The sequence below is a fragment of the Lipophrys pholis genome (assembly GCF_963383615.2).
Source record: "Lipophrys pholis genome assembly, chromosome: 10".
Lineage (NCBI taxonomy): Eukaryota > Metazoa > Chordata > Actinopteri > Blenniiformes > Blenniidae > Lipophrys > Lipophrys pholis.
Window position 1 is genome coordinate 11,492,420 of NC_137640.1, and position 24,814 is coordinate 11,517,233.

At 40.7% G+C, this 24,814-nt stretch overlaps 1 protein-coding gene across 1 annotated transcript; it reads right to left on the reverse strand.

Annotated features, from left to right (window-relative positions):
• Window positions 1-5,461: 5,461 nt before the first annotated feature.
• Window positions 5,462-22,397, reverse strand: atp8b3 (ATPase phospholipid transporting 8B3). The gene is made up of 28 exons (XM_080472767.1): window positions 22,288-22,397; window positions 20,903-20,967; window positions 20,408-20,499; window positions 20,030-20,143; window positions 19,010-19,108; window positions 18,299-18,360; window positions 17,633-17,705; window positions 17,329-17,399; window positions 16,679-16,770; window positions 16,397-16,555; window positions 15,335-15,423; window positions 14,864-15,057; window positions 14,535-14,743; window positions 12,611-12,642; window positions 12,302-12,458; window positions 11,799-11,987; window positions 11,552-11,664; window positions 10,974-11,141; window positions 10,537-10,648; window positions 10,333-10,408; window positions 10,147-10,270; window positions 9,676-9,862; window positions 9,323-9,546; window positions 9,152-9,235; window positions 8,848-9,072; window positions 6,960-7,098; window positions 6,621-6,751; window positions 5,462-5,986 (listed from the first exon to the last, which is right to left on the reverse strand). Exons 2-28 carry the CDS (start codon window positions 20,925-20,927, stop codon window positions 5,780-5,782), a joined length of 3,447 nt encoding a protein of 1,148 aa, XP_080328893.1. The 5' UTR covers window positions 20,928-20,967; window positions 22,288-22,397; the 3' UTR covers window positions 5,462-5,779.
• Between the last annotated feature and the right edge of the window lie 2,417 nt (window positions 22,398-24,814).

Here is a 24,814-nt window from a genome sequence, read left to right on the forward strand (position 1 = left end):
AATGTAACAATACGGTATATTGAGGTGCAGTGGAGGTTTAATTTAGGTATCTTCTTATTTTATCCACTCATTTTTCCATTAATTCATTTCATCTGTTTACCTGAAAAACAGCTCTCAACAGATGTGATTCAACCTCGTGGTTATTCCCAGACATGGGTTTTCAGTAGCTGATCCAAAGCTAACCACCACACTCAGCTGTTGAAATGCTACAACAATTAGTGCCAATGCTTACTGCCTTAATGCGAGTCAGAGAAAATGGTACTAGGGTTAACACACAGCAACAGTGTGCCCCACTGATGATGGGCGGTGTGTGCCATAGCAGCCAACAATCAGCTTTTAACCGAATCAAAGTCTACTTTTTTAGTAAAAAAAATTGAAAAAAAAGAATCTGATTTTAGGGCGTACAATAACCAAACCTCAAACAACGACACCACGCAAACACACACAAGGATGTGTTTCGATATACAACAAAGAAATGTCTCAGACTAACAACTGGACACATTTTGAAACAAAAGAAAACCTCTCATTCTATCCTTGGTTCTCTACCTCCTCTGTCCCCTCTTACCCCATTGTCCTCCCTCTTCTCCCAAATCCTCTTCCCTTCTCTCCTCCTCTCTCTATATTGATGCGGGTATTTAATTAGTACCATAGACACAAAGTTTCTATTTCTTGTTACTATTGTGCTCTGTTGTGCATAAGTAAGGCACCTTGTTGATAAATCAAAGACAAAAAAGGAAGGACTTTAAAAAAAAAAAGAAAAAAGGGGGGGGGGGGGGGGGTGCAAGGACTAAGGCCCATGAAGGACTTGTTTTGTTTCTCCTTTCCTTTTGCATTCAGTGTGAATATAGACTTGGAGGAGACATTTACCACAAGAAACAGAGGAAAAAAAAACAACCTGAAAAAAAACCCGCGAAGCTGCAGAAGAGAAGAATAAATGGTGGACTTCTTCCCTCTTCTGGCATTTCTCACACATCAAAACTGTGGTACTCTGAGCCCCCTTTAAACTGAGCTCCAGGAAATGGGGTAAACACCAAAGGGGGACAAAATGTGACCTCCAAACGTCTCGGCTGACTCAGTATCTTTTCCTGGAGAGTGGGGGTGGGCGTGGGGAAAGTGTGTGTGTGTGCGTGGTGGTGATGGTGGGGGGGTGGGGGTGGGTTTGGTGGGGCGGGGGAGATGAAGCTCGGGACTCAATAGTTATCTGTATGGTCTTAAGATGCAACTGTAGCATTTTCAACAATGTAGTCAGACTAGCGGTGCGGACTAGATGAAGAGATGGCTGTAGAGGAGTTGATCAGGAGGTACTGACTAACTTCATGTTGCTGTAAGCAGTGAGTTAAAGTCACCAAAGGATGATGAGCTTAAATTGACTTGTGGTATATAGTTCAGTGAGCATAGGTAAATAGCTAGACTCAGCTTTAGACATTAAGCTGACAAAATGACATTTGTTTGTAGTGAGAACCAATGTGGCTACCTCACACAAGCGGAGTGGTTTGTGAAACCGCCACCAATACCAAAGATACTGCAGCCTACCGGTCACAAACTGCCTAGGGGGACACAAACCAAAAGTAAAAGCCTTCACGATTGCTTTCATACCAACACACATTGACAAACACACGCTTATAGAAACAGTGCAGTCAGACTGCATCGAGCCACATTGGAGGAGGTGGCTGCTTTGCAGACAGAGTTGAGTGCCTTTTCCCTTCAACCACGGGTGGGACTGCACTGGACACACACACACACACACACACACACACACACACACACACACACACACACACACACACACACACACACACACACACACACACACACACACACACACACACACACACACACACACACACACACACACACACACACACACACACACACACACACGTGCGTGCACACACATGCAGATGTACGCATAACCCCGCACACCCATTTGCAACCATACACTCACAGACAATGCACCCATAATTGGATGGACAGAAAGGGGGGGGCAAAGAGAGGGACACAGAGTGGGGGCTGTGTCAGCATTTTCTCCCATATTGACTTTCCATCTTGATACACTAGAATACAAGCACTTTATCATGTAGAAAGTCTATAAAACATTTTCTGTACACTATTTATTTAAAACAAAATTATATGTTTCTCCTTAATCTGTCAGTCTTTGTTACTGTACTGTCGACCTTCTACAAGCTATTCTGCCTTTGAGCTTTTTTTTTTCTTTTTACTCTCTGCCTGGTGTGCTTACACGTTCAGCCCCTTTGCCTTTCTCTCATCAGAAATATTTTTGTGTAACAGAGAAAGAGGGGGGTAAAATGGCTGTGGTTCTAAGCACATGGAGGTTAGTAATTGTAAAACACGACCACTAAATGTCTCTCTCTTTCTCTCTCCACTGCGTGTGAGCACAGAGGTTTCACCAGAAAAAGTGTGGAAGACTCGCTGACCGTTTATAGACACAAACTCTCTCCTCCCTCCACCTTGTCTGTCCAGTCAATCTTTCCCCCTGGCTAGTGCTAAGACTTGGTAGGCATGTGTTGACAATTAATTCTGAAATACCTCAAAAACCTTTCATGTAAACTTTATGTAATTTAAACTGAAAATAATACTGCTAATGATAACAATGATTATGAAACTATGATACTATGATAGTTAGTTTTGGAACTTGTGACTTGAAGCTTTATACTGTTAAATTCCTTTTATTTGTTCGCTTATTTTTCTCGTATGTTCTCTTGTTTGTTTTTGCTACGGCATGTACTTACTGTTTTCATAAAGGAAAAAGACATTGTGAATGTTTCTGTGGAGGGTTATGTGAGAAAAGAAGAGACAGAAGAAGACGGCTAAAATAGAGAGAGGCGTGATAGCGATTCTGTTTAGATACGTAGTTCAAGGCTCTCTCGAGGGTGGATAACTTCAAAGAGAAAAAAAAAAAACCAAAAAATGAATGAAAGGAATCACAAAGATATTATTTGAACTCAATTATAAACCAAAAATTTGATGTTGAACCAAAGGAGGAATAACCTTATATTCACTGTTAGATTTCTTCTGCCTTTAAGTTGTCTTTTCTCTGGAAAAAAAAACTAAACAAAAAAAACAAAAAAACAAAAACAAAAAAGTTTCACAGTTACTTTTGAAGGTTCCTGGGTGTGTTCAAGTGCTCCTGATGTTCTTAGAATATTAAAGACCAGCACCTCCTATTGAAAAGAAGGTGCGCTTTTTTCTTTTGTGCATGGATATTGTATAACTGTATAGAAACCAACAGGAATGACCTGTGATTTTGTGGGTAGAGGAGGAGGGTTGAAAGAGTTGGGAGTGGGCGGTAAAGGGGTGGGAGATACTTTGGTTATCAAAGTGAACCAAAAAGGGTGGGAGGATTTGGGTTTCAGGCATTGGAGGGGTCCTTGTTTTTAGAATTTCCGTCACTGTTGGATTCACTGGTTGTGTGCATGTGTTGTTGCAACCCTTACCCTTTCCCCATGTTATTTTTTTTTTTTTTGATGTATATAAATCCAGACAGTAGGGGGCAGTGTGTGCTGGGGGAGGTCAAACTCCTCTCCTCCCAATCAATAGCATTCAATCTTCATTCCTCAGCTTGTGGTCCTCACTCGGGTCTCGAGACGTGTGTCTTGCTTTTCCAAAGACGGGCTGTTTACTTGGAGTTAATCAGAGGGACACACGCGGACCTGAGCGGCCTTGAATATACCTGTTTGTCTGTCTACATGCTTTTCTTCAATCTGTGTATGTGTTCATTTGTACCTATGTGGAAGACAAAAAGTATTTTCTATGTTATGTTTCTTTGCTATGGGTTGCAATATTTGTCATGCAAAAACTTTAAACCATTTCTTACTGACTGACTGACCAACCAACCGCAGCACCATTCGGCAAATGGTCATCCAACCTGAAATGACATCATCTGCTGTCAAACAGCATGTGTGTGTTGCCATTTTGCTGTGGGATTGAACAGATTGCCGATGGGACTGATGTAGACACCCCCAGTCACACTGTGCTCTCCCTCTTCTGTTACCTGTTAATCAATCAGAACCAAGTGTCTTTGTGATGGTAGAAGACAATCAGTTTCAAAACAAGAAAAAAGGTAGAAAGAGGGCAGGCCAGTGGGGAGGAAGAACCGGAGGCAGAACAAAATCATGGGAAAAGAGGCTCTCTGAATCGCGACAAGCTGTAGTGCCCGACTGCCAAACGACAACCTCCATCACCATTGCTCACTCGCTCAATCACTGCTTATGCCATCACAGTCAAACCAGAGTGCGATGCCAGAGGTGATTCACGGAATTCCACATCAACGCTCATTGGACATTTGAAATTCACTCTTCATCCCCTGTCACTTTTCATTCCTCTTTACCTTTCATTCCTGCTTCTATATGGTGAAATGCAGGAGTATGAAAGCAAGGCTGTAGTACAAGGACCATATTTCCCATAACCCACCACAATTTTCCTGTTAATCCAATGATGATGTAACCAACCGCGAGGGATAAAAAAAAAATTAAAATGGCTCCGGTTGGTGGCTTTTGCACAGAGAACTATGCAAACACCTGACCCCCCCAATCTTAATCGTTGCTGCTGGGTCAGAGTGTATAACCCTCAACCCATCCCTCTCTTCCCTTCCACATTTAAATCCACCCACTCACATGTTAACCTTCATGCCTTTTCATCATCCCCGATCACCCACTCACTGATCCCACGTGCCTCACGTGGGCAGAGCAACCCCAGTCCCTCAGGGTATGGTAGACGGTAGAGCGGATGGGGAAAGAAAAGCACTACAACATCCCGCGTTTCACCAGACTGATGTCGCAAATAGTTTTACATGAGTGCCCCAAACTGCCACTGACATCAAAATGGAGTCCATGCTGACGTTTGCAAGCTGATCCTCCCTGCTCATGGCTCCATTGTTCTACAATGTTTGACCGTCTTTGTCCCCAGCGCCAAGGAAGGGCCACAATCAATGCAAAGACGCTTACATTGTACTTACTTAAGTTTACAAAGTCGTCTGGAGATGGTGGCTTATATTGCACTTGTACAGACAGACACACAAACAGACATAGGCACATGCTGGAGAGGGTGAGTCTGCCTTTTGAGAGTGTTTGCAGAAACCAAAGATGTAATCAGAGGTACGACAATCTGGCTACCAAACCTAGAAGACAATGTGCAGCTCTACGGGTCCTGTGATTTTACTGGGCATGTGGACATTCCACAGACACAGACAGACACACAGACACAGACACACACACACACTGAAACAAGGGACAAAACCCACCTAATGTCGGAGCAGAAAGCCTCTTTCCCCTCCTCCCACTGCAGAAGCCGGAGAGCCTGTGAAGGACTTTTAGTTTCACTCTAGTTGAGACTTTTGAGAAGGAAAAAAATCTGAGTAATAACTGTTACAGAAAAATAAAAACTTAAAAGGATAATATGGGTAAATTGCGTGTTTTGAAATAAATTAACAAATAAAACAACTGTAAAACAAAGACGTGCTGCCTGTTTATTGTGTTTGAGATTCAAAATTGAATGTTTTCCACAATAGTTTCACACAGAACAGATCGGAGACAGCTGTACAGAAGCCAACTGTCAAACTAATGGTACGAAACAAGATTTACACAATGTGGTATGCTTTGCATTACATTCTTTTGTGTTGATAGAAAAGAGCCATATGAAGAGATGACAGCCTCACTCTGAGCTGCGGGCAAAAATATATACCAAGAAAACACATAATAGATAATTTTTCACTGTTGTGCTGCATGAACAAAACCAAAACTTCACATGCGCACATGGTTGTTTATGGAGGACATTTTGCATTTTTGTTGTCCTGGTGGGTCATCACCATGTCACCCACCGGCACCGTCGCGCTGCCGACACAGGTCGATGAGGTGATGAAGCATTGAGGCTGGGCTCTCTGAGAGATGGCATAGGAGGAACGGCGATGACTTGACCCCCTTCTAAACTTTGACCCCAGCTCCACTGGGCCGGACGAGACACTGTGGACCTAGATCACAGTCAGGTAAGAATGAATTTAGTGACTATTTTCTAAACTCGTATCCACATCCCAAGTTAGACATTCCAGTTTTCTTCAATAAAACATCTACAAAATGCTCTGTAATCAGTCCTCGTGCACTGCGGTTCACTGGCTCATTAGATTGTGCTCGAATTCATTTTGGAACAATTCTTTCTGTCCTCTGTAGCTCAAATGTGCTCATGTGAAAAATGTATTTTTTTATTTGACCTGATAACCTTCAATTGACTGGAATGCAAATGATGCCGTATGAATTAAATGCAACTAACTTTGAAAGGTACCCATCTAAACATTCTAGGTTGTTCGCAGCATCCCACAAAAATGACTTGAGAGCATTCACCCAATCTAGAATTATCACTGAGTGAAGCAGAACTGCTGGAGTTCTTAACGTTTCCTATTGGCACGTGTGTCATTGTCTGGATGACACATTTTTATTTACATAATTGCATCATAAGATCTCTAGTATGTTGATTTTGTTTCAATTTTAACTGAACTACTGAGTGTGAAAGTAAAATTATGACAAAGCTACTGAGAATCTGACACGCAGAACAAAAGGAAGACGACACAATTCTGCTCTTACACACTCTGAAACATGCAAATACCTCACCTTGTGTTTGTTATGACCAGTGAAAATGGCATCAAGGGCGTGAGCGGTTATTGATGGTAGAAAAGCTGTCCAAGTAGTGAGCAGGGCAGTGAGCCATACAGCAGGTTCTCTGAAGGCCGTCTCAGACACTCCTGTTTAAAACAAACACACAGAACAATCCAGCCTGCTCACAGAAATGATAATGATTTCTTTAAGATCTACACAATTGCAGCCCTTTATTTGTGTGCTGCATGTTTGTGTTGAACGTGAATGGATTTCAGTGATGGGATGTTAAAACGTGAATCACAACAGGTGACATGTTGAACAAATGAGCTTGCGATGAACAGAGTGTAAAAGTACCAATGTAGGAATAGTCGCTGGGTGCTCTTCGAAAAAGGCTTGCACTTTGTGTGATCCTGGAACAGATGAAGAATAGCAGCACCGATAAAACCACTGTGATGACATTGTACTTTGTCCAAAATCTGGTCAGCAGCAGAACCTGAAAAATACAAACACTATTATTAAAGTAAAGAAAGTGATGGTTGTATCCACAGTGCTGTTTATATCAGCAAAGTAACAATAAAAACAGGCATTTATAAATGTCACTGTCTAGGTTTTTTTTTTGTTTTTTTCAAAACTATTGTGATTTACTGAAAATAATCTTTTTAACACAATTACTGACAGTGATATCTCATAACAGTAATATCCCCAACAAAACATTTGAAACTTCGTGTGACACAATAGAAAATTATTGTTATGAAGCTAAAATATTAAATAAAACTGAATAAATCAGAGCAAAGCAGACAGAATAAAACACATTCCCACTATGAACCATAAACTAAAACCAAACTACACAGAATCGGTGGTCTGCGGAGTGATGAACTGGTTAGCACTTTCACCTCACAATGATAATATCTCCAGTTTCAGTTTGATCTTGGGGCCCTTCTGTGTGGAGTTTGCATGTAATGCATACCTGTACATAGGCTTTCTCAAAAAAAAAAAAAAAAAAAAAAAAGTCTGAAGTACAATGGTGACTCTAGAGTGAATGTGAGTGTGCGTGTCTGTCTCTCTCTGTGAGCCCTCTAATGCACCTATCCGGGATCAGTGCTGAGGTAACCTACATTTCCCCTATTCAGCTGGGATTGGCCACAGCCACAGCCCCTCAGTGACCTTACATTGGTTATAGTGGGATGAAAGATGGATGGATGGATATATTGACACAGTAGTAATTAGTTCTAATGTCTAGTTTGAACATGCTGACTCAATGTCTTTACGTATGGAGTTCACATGTTATCTCTTTGTCTGAGGGACTTTTCATCCAGAGTCCAAAGGCAAAATTCCTTGAACTAGACTAGAGTCAGGGATTTTAGCTGTGAATGTGTGCAAGAGTGATGGTCTCTCCAACATTTTGGGTTAGCCTTAGTTAATTAACTTAAGCACAACCTGGATAAAAGTCATTGCAATGCCATCCATCCACCAATTCATCCCTCCATCCATCTTCTCTACTCACTTTATCCAACTTGGGGTTGTGAGGGACTGTGTGAGAGAGTGTGTTCACCCAGTCACAACTAAAACCAGCACACTCCCACAGACGAGCCTTGGTAAGCGTTAATTAATAGGCTGCTATATTGCCTCAACAGCACATTGGCTCCCTAACATAATGAAAATAAAAGCAACTCGACACAACACAACACAGCATAAAAATACAACACACATCATGTTCACACAACATCATACTAAAAACCTGTATAGGGAAAAAAGTAACCAAATATTGAAAGTAAAAAAATAAATTAAAAATCTTCTGAAAAAACCCAACTGTCAAAAAAAGAGTAAATATTGCCTCATTAGATGAAAAACATGATTTGATTGGCTCCATATTTGCTATCATGCATACTAATGTGAATTTCTTTATAACTTTTGGCAATGATGTATTGACCTCAATCATCACATGAACTTTTTCGATGCAAACTTAAACCATACAGTCTACTTGGATCATTCTGAGCTTAATATACAGTATATCTAATGATGTACAGGGTTGTACAATTTTTTTAGGTATGTCTGACGGGAATGATGTGCTGTCAGTGTGAATTTGTAAAAACGTGCGTTTTATACCGATTGCAATATTTTTTTTATATACTGTAAATTATAATAGATTTTTTTTTTGTTCTCATTCCATTGACCAATGTCGACAACACATAAGTTACACAAGTTACTGTAAAGGTCACTTCCATGAAAACAGGATCCTGACCTCGGCTGTGGCGGTGAATGTGGCTGCCATGGAAATGGTGAATGACATAGTTTGCCGGTCAAATGTCGTGTCGTGAAAAACTCCACACGGGATGAAGAAGAGAACGAGTGATGCGTAGACAGCATACAGGAGCGACAGGGTCATCTTCAGAGGGCTGGACAGCTCCTGTCTCTGTCCACATTTGTAAAGCTCGGGCAATTTCAAGCTGTTCTCGGCACTTACATCCTGAGATACAAAACAGATAAAGCTTTACACTTTCTCTGGTATTTCCCCCGATGTAGTAAAACAAAACAAACCATCTCACCTGTTCAAAGTAGGCAATGCACAAAATTGGTGATGCTGTGTAGAAGACAGTGTAGAAAGCGAGGAACCATTTCTCATACAGATACTGTGAAGAGAATTTGAGAGATTTAGCATCAGTTCATGATTAAAGATGAGGCTTTATGTACTTTTTAGTATTTCAAGTGTTCGTAACCTGAGCACTGTAGCCATTGTAGCAGCTAAACCAAACATTCACGAGAGCAAAGCTACAGGTCTTGAACATAAAGTAGCGGAGGAATATGGAGATGCGGCGATAGGACCAGCGGCCATGGACGAGCAGGAGTCTTTGCAGAAACCTGAATTGGGACAAGGCGAAGTCTGCGTTCTGCACGGCCTGCCCTCCTTCCAACCCTGCCAGTCCCACACCAATGTGAGCCGCTGCAGATGGAAAAAAAGAGACAGCATAGATGGGAAAGAAAAAGGGAGAAAAACCGTGGCTATAGAAATCAGCTTGTACTGACTCATTCTACGGTCTTAGTCATTTCAACGTTCAGTCACTGGACATACTCTTGATCATGTTAACATCATTGGCACCATCACCAATGGACATTGTGATTGAGCTGGTGTGTTTCCTGACCAGCGTGACAATATCAGCCTTCTGGGAAGGAGTCACACGGCAGCACAGCACGGACTGACACTGTTCTGCTATGTTCATGAACGTGGCCCCCCATTCTGGTCTCTGATGAAATTCTGCCTGTCAAAAGAAAAGAAACACCAAATAGTTCAGTTTGGTAGTAGTCATATTTGTTCTTAGGGTTTTACGCTGCCTCCAGCAAACTAACATGTTAATGTTGTTTTGATATTTCTCCTCTTTAGGTAAACAAAAAGAACAACAACAGATATTTCTATTTCTAATTTCCACTCAAATGACAAGACATGTTATTATCAAACCAAACCACGTCCACATTTTAGGACAAGTTGTTAATCAATTTCTAAAACGTGATACGTTATTTGTCTGCAGTCTTGGGCAGTATTTACCAGCTCAGATCCGGTGAGTACCACAGAAGTTTTAGCCTTGGTGATTTCATTTTTCTTGGCCCACATCTCTGTCTGCTTGGCATTTAGGAAACTGACTTGTGGATCAGGAGACTGAAGTATTTGTCTGCAGTGGAAAACAAAGATTGTGATTCTGTGTGTGTGCGTGCGTGCGTGCGTGTTACCTACCTCAGATCCTGCCACTCCAGCAATCTATCATCAGGATCTAGTAATTTGCAAGAATATCCAATGTTCACTGCAGTTTCTGCGCATGCAGGAAGGCCAGGATTAAAAAAAAACAAAAAAAAACATCAGTGACGACGTTTTCAACTTATGATAGCAAAACTTTTTCATGGACATTAACTTCCACCCTCCTACTGTATGTCACAATACCTTTTTTGTCTCCAGTCAGCACCCATACTCTAAGCCCAGCATCTTGAAGAAGAGCAATAGTTTCAGGAACTCCATCCTGTAGCCGGTCTTCTATCGCAGTCACGCCCAGAAGCTATGGAACAGTAATGATTTGGCCTTCACAAACTACACTTACTTTACTTCACATTTAGTGTGGCAGTAACAGGGAATCCCAGCCATAACATGATGTTAACTTTTAAGCTCACAATAAGAGAAAACAGGATCTGAAGGAGTCTTCAAAGGAGTGATGCCCCACACATACAAAACTCACTTTAAAGGAAAAGTAAAGGGCAGAAACCTTTTACCACAATGTTGATAGAAATAACTATCAATACTGGACATCCAATATTGAGCAGTGAGGCTGTGTTAAATAAAGGATTGACAATAAACATATAATATCACAGCCAGGAAGAGCTCACCAGCAGGTCTCTCTCCATCTGATCGTAAAGCTTTTCCAGCAGCGCTTCGCGGTCACAGGTCACCATGGTAGCAGACTCGGCCAGAGTTTTGCTCCACTGCTCCCATGTTGCCTCAGGAACAGATCGAACCGCAATACACAGTGTCCTCAGACAGGCCTCAGCAAACACCTGATAGAGTATAGGTTAAAATGCCATTTGATAGGCTGCCTGGTTTACATATGTTCAGTTCCCCACAAATGTAAGTTTGAGGAAAAAAACTAACATTTCTGTCACACACAGGGAATGCCTCAGACGCCCCCAGTAGACTTGAACTTGTTTAAAGCCCTATAGATCATTGATCCAAGAACTTTTTATTTGATCTTCAACTACTCTTATTGGCGCACATAGAGGGGAGACAATTTCTAACATCGAATAGCGATACTGTACATTTAGTCAATTTTGACATGTGCACATCCAAGTCACAAAGATGAATTCTCATTAGACAATCTTTGACTATTTTACTTGTCCTTCTAAGCCAAGTTGTTCTCTAACAGTTCGAGGAATAAGGAGTAACAAGGAGTAACAGTGTAACACTTTACTTCCAGAGCTTTTTCAGTCCTTTCCAGAAATGGACAGTCCTTCTGCAATCTCTCCATGATGACAATATCGGCTCCTTTACAGTACAATTTTAGTCCACCCTCTGGATCTCGCACTGGAAAAAGACAGAGGGCCAGTGTGGACACAAGGAAATATGAAATATGTAACAGGTGACAAGAGGTTGTTTTGTCGAGGCCAACTGACGGAATCAATCCCAACAAAAGGGAAAACACACAGTACACTACCAACCCAGTACAGACATGCGTCTCCTCTTGCTGGTAAAGTCCAACAGCGCCAGCAACTGATACCGACGGGTGACACCCAGCTCGGAGATGACAATAAAATCCCGTGCCCTCGAAAGAAAAGCCCAACCCAATTCTCTGGCTGCAACAACAAGAGCTTCCTCATCTGGGGATGCAGCCTGGTAAATCAGAATCTCTGTGGACACACATGAGGTAGAGGTAAACATGTTGTCTTGCAGGAATGGGTCATTGTATCAGTCAATTAGTGTGTCATGCAAGAAATTATATCAGATTACTGAGTAAAGGTTACAAAGTGACACTAGAAAAATATCTTTTGAGTTTGCTTAATAGTACACAAGTGGTGTCTGCTGCAAATGCCAGTGAGTTACGGTGTGTTTATAATCAAATACATTAGGTGATGCCTGACTTTTAATATAGAGATGAGTTACAGGATGAGAAGTAAAATACTTCAGGGTGTAGCATAAAGCAAATGGAATGCATAACCCTCACCATTGTTCCACACTGCCATGACAGTGTGACATACAGCCAGAGCGGTGAGGAACTGTGTGGTCAATGGACACTGCTGTTCTCGAAGTCGCTCCACTAGTTTTGGAGCCGACATGAATAGATTGCCATGCGAGTATGAATTCCAGCTCAAATCCATGGGCTGCAGATACAAAGGGAACAACAGCGTCTACCAAAGATCCCAAAGTGCAAAAAAGATTACACAGAGTGAAACCTGAAGCAAGACCGTCTTAAAGTCAAGTCGTACAATGCAGAGGCAGGCAGAGAATAAACAAACCAAAATGAAAGTGGTACCTCGACATCTTCTGCCATGACTGATGCATCACCTGTGAATGAGAAATTATAAGATTGAAAGACTTGCAAAATGTTAGAAATTAATTTTCGATGGAGCAAAACAACAATAATAAAAAACGACAAACACATACATATATAGTATCTATAAAAAAAACGGAGAAAATTAAAGCATTAAAGCAGTTATTTGACAACAATATGGTGGAGAAAGAAAGAAAGAAAGAAAGAAAGAAAGAAAGAAAGACTAAAGGAAGATGAAGGGAGGAAAGAAGGAAGGAAATGAAGCAGGGAGATTCTCAGACAAACAACATGGTTGATGTGATTCTGGTGATTCTGACAAGGTGTCAATTACAGTTTGTCTTCTGTGGGCAGAGCTGGTGTTAAATATTTAGTAGATGGCAAGATGGTTGTTGCGTAGGAGCATGTTAAGTGACTCTGGTTGTCTCTACGGGGGGATGGGATTAATCCGAGGTTTATGTGAGGTTATCTCCCCAGAGCAAGCTGTGGTTTACTGTAAGCCAACAAAGGAACTTTGCTTTTTGCTCAATGGCAACTCCTGGTTATTAATTTATAATCAGACTTCCATTGTAAAATATTTAAAAACATCAAATGTGTGTGTTAATAAACATAATTCAACTGTGCAACTTCATACTAGGAGACCTGAACACATTAAAAAAGGAACACACAAGGGAAATACCCTGTTGGCGTTAGCATGTTTCTTCTAAATTACATAAAGATCCAAGTCTAGATGTCTGGAAGATTTTGGCAAACAATTTCTCTGAACATTGCAATGACGTCAATGATTAACAAACATACTCAGCGGAGGTCCCTGACGCTGCCTCTGTTTTAAAAAAGCATTTGACTCATTCTGTTGAAGGATCATTGGTTCTTCCTTATGTTCTTAGTTAGACATTTAAAACATATATTTATTGTAGTAATTGGCATAAATGGTATTTGTATAACATACAAAGAAACCATTTACTTTCTGGTTCCCCCTCTAAATGTTGCTGAGCAGAATATTGGGTGGAAAACGTTTTTTAATTCTTGGGAATTTTCACCCATGTCAAGCTGACTTACTCATCAAGTCCCACTTGAGAAGAGTGTAAGGGTCCCTTGTGTGTCTTTGTGAAGTCCACGTTTTGTACGAGTTTGTCCCTTCCTGTTTTATTTTGTAGTCTCCTGTCTCATGTGCGTCCTCGCTCACCTATCCTTCCCGTTCACCCTCCCTCTGTGTGTCTGATTTGAACTTAATCTAATTCATTAACTTAAGTTTGAAGAACTGGACTCATTTAGGTGCTACCAACTGACGCAATTAGTGAAGTTGGTCCAACTATTTTCTTTTTTCAGTGTGCGACTCTTACTGGGAGTTGTCCGAGCCACTCCTCCAGGCGTTCCAGCCGGTTGTGAAGCGGCTAACCCTAACCTACTTGCTGGAGAGATTATATCTCATTTGGTCAGGTATCAGTTTGGTGTTGCCCCAAAAGAGCTTGTAGAAGTTGCAGGAGGCAAGGACGTCTTGCCTTATTTGTTCTCCCTACAAACCCCGCATCTTAATGTGGTTGTGTGAAAGAAGATGGAATCTTATCTAATAATGCATATGTGTGATATCAGGCAAGCTGTAAGAAAATAGTGTTATTTGACTGTAAAGGTATTTACACTCCTGCTTTTATATTGGTGAAAGGTTTAGATCCTTTTGACGCAGAACTATTTCTTTGTGTCCTGTATGAAGTCTGGCAGTAAAAATAAAAACAGTTGGGCTGAAGTTGTTAAAATGGCAATTATGTGAATTTTGAGTTTTTAACAGGTTTATTTCCTATTAAGTAAACAAACATAACACTAAAGTGATTTTTTTTTTCCCCCTGTGATTTGTTAGATCATGAGAAACTTCTGACTTAGTAATCAGTCATTAGTGACTTTGTTTTCTTACCAAAGATCTCCCCTGCTATGCAGCACTGTCTGAAGAGGAGACGATTCTGGGTAAGTGTCCCAGTTTTGTCACTCAGCAGGTATTCCACTTGGCCAAGCTCTTCATTCAGAGAGGTATTCCTGGCCTGAGCCGGTCTGTCTGCCTGCTGGCAGTACATGTTCAAATCCCAGCCAATAAAGAGGCTGTGGACTGTGTGGATCATTTCAAAACTGGACACGGGCACGCACACACACACACACACACACACACACACACACATGTGAAACACAACATAGACAAAGTTCCCACCTTCCTGTCCACCCACAAACAGAATAGCAGATGGAACTAACGTGATGTAGAGCGCTATGGGCATGGCTGGGCCGAGGACGATGATGTAGCTCCAGTACATGAGGAAGGCATTGTACACTGGATCGCCGTTAACCACCAGAGCAGACAGAAACCATGTCTGGCTCATGACCTGACTTGAAAACACGCCGCTGGCAATGGCAATGAGCAGAGCTGCCAACAGCACAGACAGGACTATCTAGAAATCCAGAATATAGACATATAGGCACGCACGCACATGCACACGCACACACACACACACACACACACACACACACACACACACACACACACACACACACACACACACACACACACACACACACACACACACACACACACACACACACACACACACACACACACACACACACACACACACACACACACACACACACACACACACACACACAGAGTTTAGTGTAAGTCTGCAAAATGCCTCATGCTTGTCATCCCCCTGCCCTTTACCCACTCACCCCGATCACCACTCTGTTGAAAAGTTTTTCAATCTGAGTCGTCTTCACTCTCACTTTCCCACAGTTTCTCAGGATCTTGGTGTCCGCGCCTGGCATAAAACAAACAACTATCAGAGGCTATCGCTGCACTGGCCTGGCCAAGTGAGTCAGAAGACCATCCTGCAGCCAGAGGGTGAGAGTTCAAGCCCCCGTGTCAGGAAGCTTCTGCTGATGTGCCCTTGAGCAAGATACTGAATCCCTACCAGCTCGGGGGTGTCTGACCCCGGTGCGAAGAGGTCAGTGGAAGAGAGCATTTTCCTCGGAGGGATCAATAAAGCATCACATTATGTTTTCCGGTGATGTTGTCTCAATCTCACATAGAATGTTGAAAGACGTTGAACTTCATGTGTAAAAATGACAGAGCCGTTCAAGGGCAGAACACTGATCCCAACTCAGTCCGACTACAGCAACATTATGTCAACTCTGATCCTGTTTAACTTAAAGACGGTTGTGCCAAGTGTGAGGTTGGTTAGAGTTGTAATCGGGCTAAACTGGGGTCACACCAATAGACAGTTTCTGATGAAAGGCATGAAACCCATCTCTGATCTATTGATCTGCTTCAGCAGAACGGAAAGGGTCACAGCTCTGACATCCACGGCACCTCTGCCTGATCCAGTAATATCCGATCAATGATCACTTAAAAGACTGAAGAAGTCTGTAATCTGCCAGACGGCAACACACTCATACTTATGATATAGCTGCAAGATGTAGGTACTTAAGAGGCATAATGACACTGCATTTGACATTATGAAAACTGTGACAAAAGTGAACAAGGGCCACAATGCACAGCATCAAAATGATATATGGTTTGAAAATATTTAGTTTTTTTCTGTTGTGACAAACTTAGTTTTGTACTGACTTACTGCACAGTGCATAGAAACTTTTCTCTGCCCCGTTTAAGTGCTCTCATTTCAGACGTGACACTGGATAGCCTTCAATAAATTCTCAGAAAAAAATTCTCAGAAATACAAAATCCGCAGTGAACACGACAATCTCGGCTTCTCTGAAATGAATTCTTCCTACCAGTATATATAGCCAATCCATAGGCAAAGTCTGTGTTGCGTAGGACTGTTCCCCTCAGGAGGATGTGCTCATTGTCCAGGGGAAGACACTCTCCTTGCCACTGCAGCTGACCTCTGAAGGTGTACAGGCGATTGTTTGGCTCCTCACAAAGCACAACACCTGCAAAAAAGACAACAATTTGCATTTTCTCACAGAACGAGTAGACAGATTTTATGCTTTTAAACAGTTATAGGTTGAGTTGAAAATGTTGGAATATGTGTTCTCGTGTTTGTTCGTTTTTACCATCAAAGGCACTGAGGGCCTCTTCAGAGGGGTGAGAGGTCAGCTCACTGTGTGTAACACGAAGTGCCTGTCGGTATTTGAGATTGGATTCGCTGAAAGGAGAAAAATAAAAATGCTTGAAGTTTGTGGATGCGGATGATAAATTCATTAGAAATAAGTATGCCATTCAAAAACTCGTCAAGTAATCAACATTTTAACTGGACTGAACGTGTGTATACGTATATAGTTTAAGGGTTGGTGTGCGCCAACTCTGATAACAATGTTCACAGCATCAAGTAGTAAAAAGCTAAATATATTTAAAATAAGCTATTTGTGTCCGCCACAACTTATTGATCATTCCCTAATAGGCACTTATAACAAAACATCAAGCATTATGTGTCTCTTTTTAATCTCTGGAAATATCGCTGTGGTAGTCAACACTAATTTGAATGTCATGGTTTGGTTTCATCGTTTGCATTCTTCTTCTAAATGGGGAAGTAGATCATTGTTTTTAATTATTCCAACAAAACAATATGTTGTTAGCAAAACAACAAGTACAACATATAAAAAAAAAAGAAAAAAAAATCCAATAAAAATGATGTCCACAATGATTAAAGATTAAAGGAGGAAATAAAACACAGAAAAGTGCTGAGATTGATCGTTTTTCTTACCCATCAATGTCAGCTGTCTCCACATAGCACAAGCTGTGAGGCTCTGAACTGCACAGAAGCAGAAGATCTGCCTGGGATGAAAAATAAAAATAAAACCTGAATTAAAAACTTTGCTAAAAGGAGAGAAACACACATCATGTTTATTGAGTATAAAGAAATCTTTTAAAGTTCTGCTGATGGATGGTACTCTGCTAAAAGTATGATGCATTTTAAGTAACTTTGTAAAGGTTAAGATAATGCAATCTCATACTACCACAGAAACTGAGCAACAATAGACAAATCTTTTCAAAACTGCAAAACTCACTGGGATGACTTGGCCATTATGGATTCGCAGCACTTCACCCACATGCAAGTCTTTCCACTTTACTGTTTTAAAACTAAAAGAGAAAAATGTTAAAATACAGTTCATATAATATGGTGAATTTAAAATATATCATATATACAGATAATGTTGTTACATATCACAACCAGTAGTCAATACAATACATTAAAATAAATTCCTTATTATACTCTGACCAATTGTCAAAAACACACAACACAAAAAATCTCTAATTTCCTCCTGTCCATAAATGTAGATGTACTTCTGTGAAAAAAGCAAAAACAAACAAACAAACACCCATTGTGTGTGTGTGTATTTTCACTTTGTAAGGCAGTGATGACACCACACTTTAATCCACACAACTGTGTACTTGATCACAACGTAAATACCTGGACATCTAACTTCTCCATGATGTCAGACTTGGACAGAAGTAAAAAAAAATAAAATAAAATAAACAACAGATAATAACAGGTTAAGGATCATGTTGTCACACTTTTCTTCCTGAAAATGTTTGTTGATTTACTGTGGTTTAATGGACAAAGAACTCATCCAGGGATTCAGTCATTCACACTTCATTAGAGATTCATTTGACTGTTTCAAAGTGGCGCTGTCCCGACTCCTGAGAGAATAACACACTGCCTTTGTCCTCACCTCTGGGAAACGAGTACGTCACAGGGCCTGGAGTTAATCTCAGAGTCACAGCGTCTTCTCTCCTAGACCAGAGATGAGGAGAGAAACGTGGATGAGCAGTGGGGGGAAAAAAAGGGGTGAAAAATTAAATGAAAGATGATTGAGACAGGTTGGTAAATGTGACAAGGAGGCAAGATAAGAGTGATAGACAGGGAGTGTGTGAGAGGGAGTGAGAGTGGCTATGAAAGGTTGGACAGCAGTGAGGGGAAGGGAGAAATGCCATTACAGGGCTCTACAGTGACACCAACTGGAAGATTTACACCCTCCACTAAATGATTAGTCAATAGAGAGGGGTCAAGCAAGTGTTTCACCCAGAGCTGTTAATGACCGTAACTCAGTGATGCACTTAACCAGAGAATTCTCCATGCAAAACATCACGCCTGCATTTAAAAGGAAAAGCTTTAATGATAGGGAGGAAAATTAATGTTACTGGGATGACTGGTTTTGTCAATGAGGAGAGGACAAGGAGTCAATGAGGACAATGAAGGGAAGAAAAGAGTGCCTCCATAGTTAAGTGCCAAGAGCATAATTGTATATGTGAGGGTGGTCATATATTTGTGCTTAAATTCATGCCTGCGTGTTAGACCGGATACATCCAGCCAAGAAATACCTCGTTTCCAAATATTCCTCATGGAAAGGTAAAGAGGAGAAAAGCAGGACTGGTGGTCTCACCATGTCGTGAACAATGTCTTTCACTCCTCTCACACTGAGTACTATGAGCAGCGGGAAGATCGTGATGTACCACGGGATGGACGAGATGATTGGGACACACTGGAAAGCACATGTGAGGCTGAGTGTTCATTTTACAGAAATGACAACAAACACTGAAGCCAAATGGTGGAATCCTGCCTCTCTCAGTTAATTATTGAAATCCACCAAATTGATTTCCCTGTGGGAATAATAAATTCTATTCTATTCTATTCTGTATTTGTGTAACTGTGGTTTGCAAATCTGGTCTATATGTGCACTATTGTAGATTTACATGAAACATCACATCACATTATTCTATCTTTGACAACACAAGCTCTTTGAGCTCTTTCTGCTCCTTCCTTGACTCAAGTCATACAGACTAAGGGATGCTGCACTTTGTTTAACACTTTGGTGGAGTCTGTCATGCAGGACTATGATGTGACCTATATTTCTGACGGTGCAGATAATTTGATGTTTTCCAACATTTTCTACTGTCTTATTTTATTCAATGACTTCTACTATTTTAGAGGTCTTTGACTTCTAAAATTGTATTTTGTTTGCTTTTATATAACAGCTTTTCGTAAAACAAGTCACAGAAGTGAACAACAAAAAGTGAAAACTAAATCACTGATCATAATTTCACAAAAAAAAAAAAAAGAATAGAAAATTCTAGAAAACCATATATGGAAAAAAAGAAGAATGAGTTTACATTAAATAAATAGACTATACTGCAGATGGTGTGAGATAACATATGTAATGTAAAGAGACAGAATATATATTTTAATCATTTAATAGTTCAGAATGATCCTTGACTTTAATGTGTGTATTTATTAAGAGTGAATCCTTTTCTATACTATAAACATGAAAAATAATCTATTTCTTTGTGACTGTATTCCAATGCTGTGCACAACAATGAAGGTTCAATTCTAAGATGATATAAGTATGATAAAAAAAATAAGAAGTATATATAAAATTTTGGACGTGTGGGAAACTTCACATTACCTGCATCACCAGCATGAGGAGAAAGTAGAGATTGGCTACTCGCTGGAACTGTTCATACAGTGTTAAGGGCAAGAAAGTCAGCAGGGAGTACTTGTGGCTGCGCACCACATTGTCCTGGCAACCAAAGGGAAGAGTCATGGAGGAGTTAGTGCGGCTTGAAGGTGCACAAGGGACAATCATACATATCAACACATTAACCTCTGCCCAATGTATCAACATGCCAACAGGTGTGTGTGTGTGTGTGTGTGTGTGTGTGTGTGTGTGTGTGTGTGTGTGTGTGTGTGTGTGTGTGTGTGTGTGTGTGTGTGTGTGTGTGTGTGTGTGTGTGTGTGTGTGTGTGTGTGTGTGTGTGTGTGTGTGTGTGTGTGACTGACTCACTGCATATTGTCCCCAATGGAAGCACAGGAAGGATTTCTTCTGCTTGTGTTTGTGGTAGTTGTGGCTGTTTGCCCGCACCTCCCATGTTAGGCCTGCCAGACACCGTATGAGCTCTTAGTCCATTTGCATGAAGTCATTTGTAGAGAGATGGATGTGTGTGCATGCATTGTTGTATGCAGCGTACTTCTGCCAACCATATCTCGAGGGGATAGTATATCACCCCACTTCGAGCTTCATGAGAGCAAAAAATACTAAAAGCATATGCTAAAGACACATGATTTCCCCCTATAAATAAAAACTGTGTAGAGTGCATACAACACTGATGTTTTGTTGTGATGGATGTCAGTAAGTCCCTTTTTTTCTTTTTTCAATTTTGAAATATGAACACTTTACATAATATCTTGGTTAATCTTATGCAAATTGAGGCAAAAAGACAGAGTTAATAGGGTGGAAATGAAGAAAACTGCAAAAGTATGAACAATAAACAACACATACCTGATTCAAAACCGTCTTTGGCCATGACGCTCTGCAGACTACAACGTTTATGGAGTCCAGTGAAGCTGCAAGAAGTTGAAACACAGTGACAAGAAAACATGTCCAATGACATACATTAGTCTTGTAACCACTGTAGCTTTAATTATCATTTTGAAGTCATTACATCATTAGGTAGACATTGTTCTTTGACCAATCATATCAAATCAAAAACATCATGCAAAAACCTAAAAAGTCAAAATATCAATCTTATAATTGCATCCAATATGATATAATGGAACATGTAAGGACCACCTGAACAAAGGTTTTCAGATCAAGCAGACTCTGGAATCAATTTGTGCGCATTGTATTGAAGTAAGATGAATTACAATCTTGTAACTATACTACACACATGGTGCATGCTGTCATGCAGAAGGTCAAAAGTCATTATTGCTGAATAAAAACATTCCTCTTATCCACCAGTACCGCTACACAGCTGAGACACTTTTCTTGGGGTAAACGGAGGGTGGTTGTTGTCTGTGTGATGAAATACTGAGAAAGGAACCGATTCTTCAAGCTGAATCTTCGCAGGGTGCTGAATGAGAAACCCTGTTGAGAAAGAAACCTAGATCTGCTCTGACCCAATCATTTAATCAAACCTGTAATGTTTTGACAACACTGCCAACTCATATGAATCAGCATACGGAGTGCGATTATTGACTGGCGAAGCAACATTATATCAATGATCAACTAACGAGCAGCTGGCACAGTTAAAAAGTATCAAAGACACAAAAACCTGGGCACCTTTTTAAACCGATGTTTTCCAACTATTCATGAAGTTGGTTTGTGCAGCTGGTAATTGCAACCTTGCTGTAGAAATAAACAAACTCACGTTGAAGGTAAAACTGTCATTAATGTGTTCTTTTATTGATGCGGAAACAAGAGTGGAATTAATCACACAGTTTCACAGATATTTACCTTAAGCAGAATACATGGAATAAAACGAGATCTCGGGCTCAAGCACCAGTCTGTCCGGGAGGAGCAGGCTTCAAATGGTCAAGAGCCCAGAGTAAATGAAAACGTTGGTTTATAAGCATTTCTTTCACTCCTCCCTGCACATATGGTGTGGAGATCACATGTTGTCTTTATCGAAACTGGCTACATCTCATGTTCTCTCCCGAGAAGTTGTAGACATCACAATCGTACTATCTTCTCACAAGCAGGATGTCACCTTGACATATGCTCCAAACTGGTGTGTATGTAGTTGCATCCTCCCATATATGGTCATGTCACAAACAGTTCTGAGCAGAAATGAGACAAGCTGATTATACTGGTAGCAGGCTAGTGCGTTGATAGCTCATAACATATATTTCTTCCTTTACGTAGATCAGAAAACATTGTGTACTCACTTGCATTCTCTCCTGCTACTGTGTCCTAGAGTCGACTCCTGTTGTGTGGTGACAGAGCAGCGCCACCAATCATTAAGCTCCTCTGACCACAGTTATTTGTTAAGATGAGTGTTTTCATAAGCGCTCTGCTGCTGCTTTTCAGTACTCAAATCAGGTTCATCCATCTTCCTCCTTTGTCCCGCTGTAACATGACTCTGGCTCCACCTTTGTGTTTCTCCCAGGTGAGGACAACCTGCAATCCTCATAGGGCTTACCTGAGGGAGGGAGGGGAGGAGAAACGGGGCCGTGCCATGTGCACCAAATCAGATCAGCTTTGTGTCCCTCATTTTGTGTAACTTATAAAAATATATATTTTTTTCTCTTGGTGTGTAAAGGGACTTGTGTCAAGTTTCCCCAAAAAATGTATGTGTGTGTGTGTGTGTGTGTGTGTGTGTGTGTGTGTGTGTGTGTGTGTGTGTGTGTGTGTGTGTGTGTGTGTGTGTGTGTGTGTGTGTGTGTGTGTGTGTGTGTGTGTGTGTGTGTGTGTGTGTGTGTGTGTGTGTGTGTGTGTGTTTTAAACTAACCTAAATATCTCAAGCATCCCACAAAGTCTTTGTTTCATCTGCACAATGCTGCTTTTTACCGGGTTAGGAGCAGCAGGAGTATTAGCTTACAAGTATGTGAAAGCAGTGAAACCTCCCATTCTGACAAGGAATGGACCAGCAACACTGAAACAATGTTTTCATTCACTGTTATTCTATTTTATCTGGCCACAGCCTTCATCCACAGATAAATACATTCTTATGTTTAGCAACAATGACTTGGACGGTAAAAATCGTATCTCAGCAAAACCAGTCAAACGAACAAAAACATCTCATTCTGAGTGTAGGCAACTTATTTTGGCAGTTTTACTTACTTGCTTACTGTCTTGGTAATTAGTATGACATTAAGCAATTTGAAAACTTAAGATTAAAATGGAGACAAAAAATGTAATTACACGTATATTTGCTCAATTCGTAAGACATTTCGTTTCCAGTGAAAGAATTACAAAAGGTATTGTGAATGACTCCACTCAAACTTGTCATTTCAGTCAAGACAAGTCTTTTTTTTCTGGCCTTCCTTCTGCCCTCTCTAATGCATCTAATGCCACCTGCTGGAGGCGAGTCCCCACTGCATGTCCACGGTGTGAATATGTCCAACAATGGTAACTCCTCACAGCAGGGAGCTCACTGAAGTAAACTGTGTGTCAGTTAAATGTACTATTTGTGGTTTCATATCTCTTTGTCTCATTTCTCTTCCTTAAGCGCAGTCGCCCCCACAAAGGCCACACATCAACACCTGAACGTGGGCCTGTTGAAATTCTTTTACATGTCTGTATGCTGCTGTGTGTGCATATCTAGGGCAATCTTTCCTATCTATTTTTACAGCTGGGTTGTACAGCAGAGTGGTTAGGAAGATGAGGCAATATATGTGGCAGGGTGTCTTAAGCCTCCACAAAGAAATCGCATTCAAAAAGCCAGGCTTTTCATTTTGCCGTTTAACCGTTGCCCAAGCATCAACGGGTTTGGTCAAGCATCAAAGCCGGTATCTTAAAAGAAATCTAATAAAATTAATAGCTGTGCTTTAACTTGTGAATTGTTTGTCATGAATTCACATGGCAGCTACAGGTTTGTTTTTATATTGAATTCATTTCATTTTTATATTCACCAATATGTCAAGCAGTATTACTCTGAACCCTACCATGACTTACTTTACCTTGATCACAAATCCAAGAATTACTGGTTAAGCTGAGAGAAGACAGCTTTGACATTTAACAAATTAATCAACCAATTCATTATTAAATATTTCTGGGGTTAATAAAAAAGTTGTGATTAAAACAGACCATAGAAAATATTGAGTTATATTTACATGTTGTGATCAGAGTGTAAATCAAAGAGGATGAAACTGTTAAATGTTTGTTTGAGTAAACTTAATCTATAATACCAAATATTCAGTCTTAAATATTTTAATGTTTTAACTTGACTATCAAAGATACCAAAATGATCAAAACGGCAAATCAAAACGGGCGTTATGCTTACAGAAGCTGTCATTACGGTTTAAGGACCTGCTGTCAACACAAGCTTTTGAAATACTTGGAACTGACCAGTTCATGTTTGAGTCTCACTTGTAGATCACATCTCGTTTAGAGTCAGAGCCTCACCAGCAGCCTGTCGGGGGAAACAAACAGAAGAGGAAGAGATGGCAAGTTGAACTTCTCCAATTTTTTGTTAAATAGAACATTAAACTTATCAAAGCTGTGAAATCTCAAGTGGCTTTAACCGTGCAATGCTGACCACAGGAGCCACCCTGTTACATCTCATAAATGCACAATGACAGAAAGGAACTTGTTCTATGGAAAACACATTTAAATGTTCTGAAAACATCAACTGGATGAAACAACATGAAAGGCGACTGGACATCTAATCACACAGATATGCTTTTGGACGTGTGATCATTTCACTTCACCCAATAACACCTTTATTTTTTTATCAAACAAGCAAAATGTCCC

Bases quoted from the DNA above. Each gene is read 5' to 3' on its own strand.
- atp8b3 (XM_080472767.1), bottom strand. From the start codon at position 20,927: ATGGCCAAAGACGGTTTTGAATCAG. The intron at 18,361-19,009 runs GTGAGACCACCA...TCTCTGGTCTAG, and splicing joins AAGACATTGTTCACGACATG to GAGAGAAGACGCTGTGACTC. The intron at 15,058-15,334 runs GTGAGTGGGTAA...CTGGATTTCTAG, and splicing joins TCAACAGAGTGGTGATCGGG to ATAGTCCTGTCTGTGCTGTT.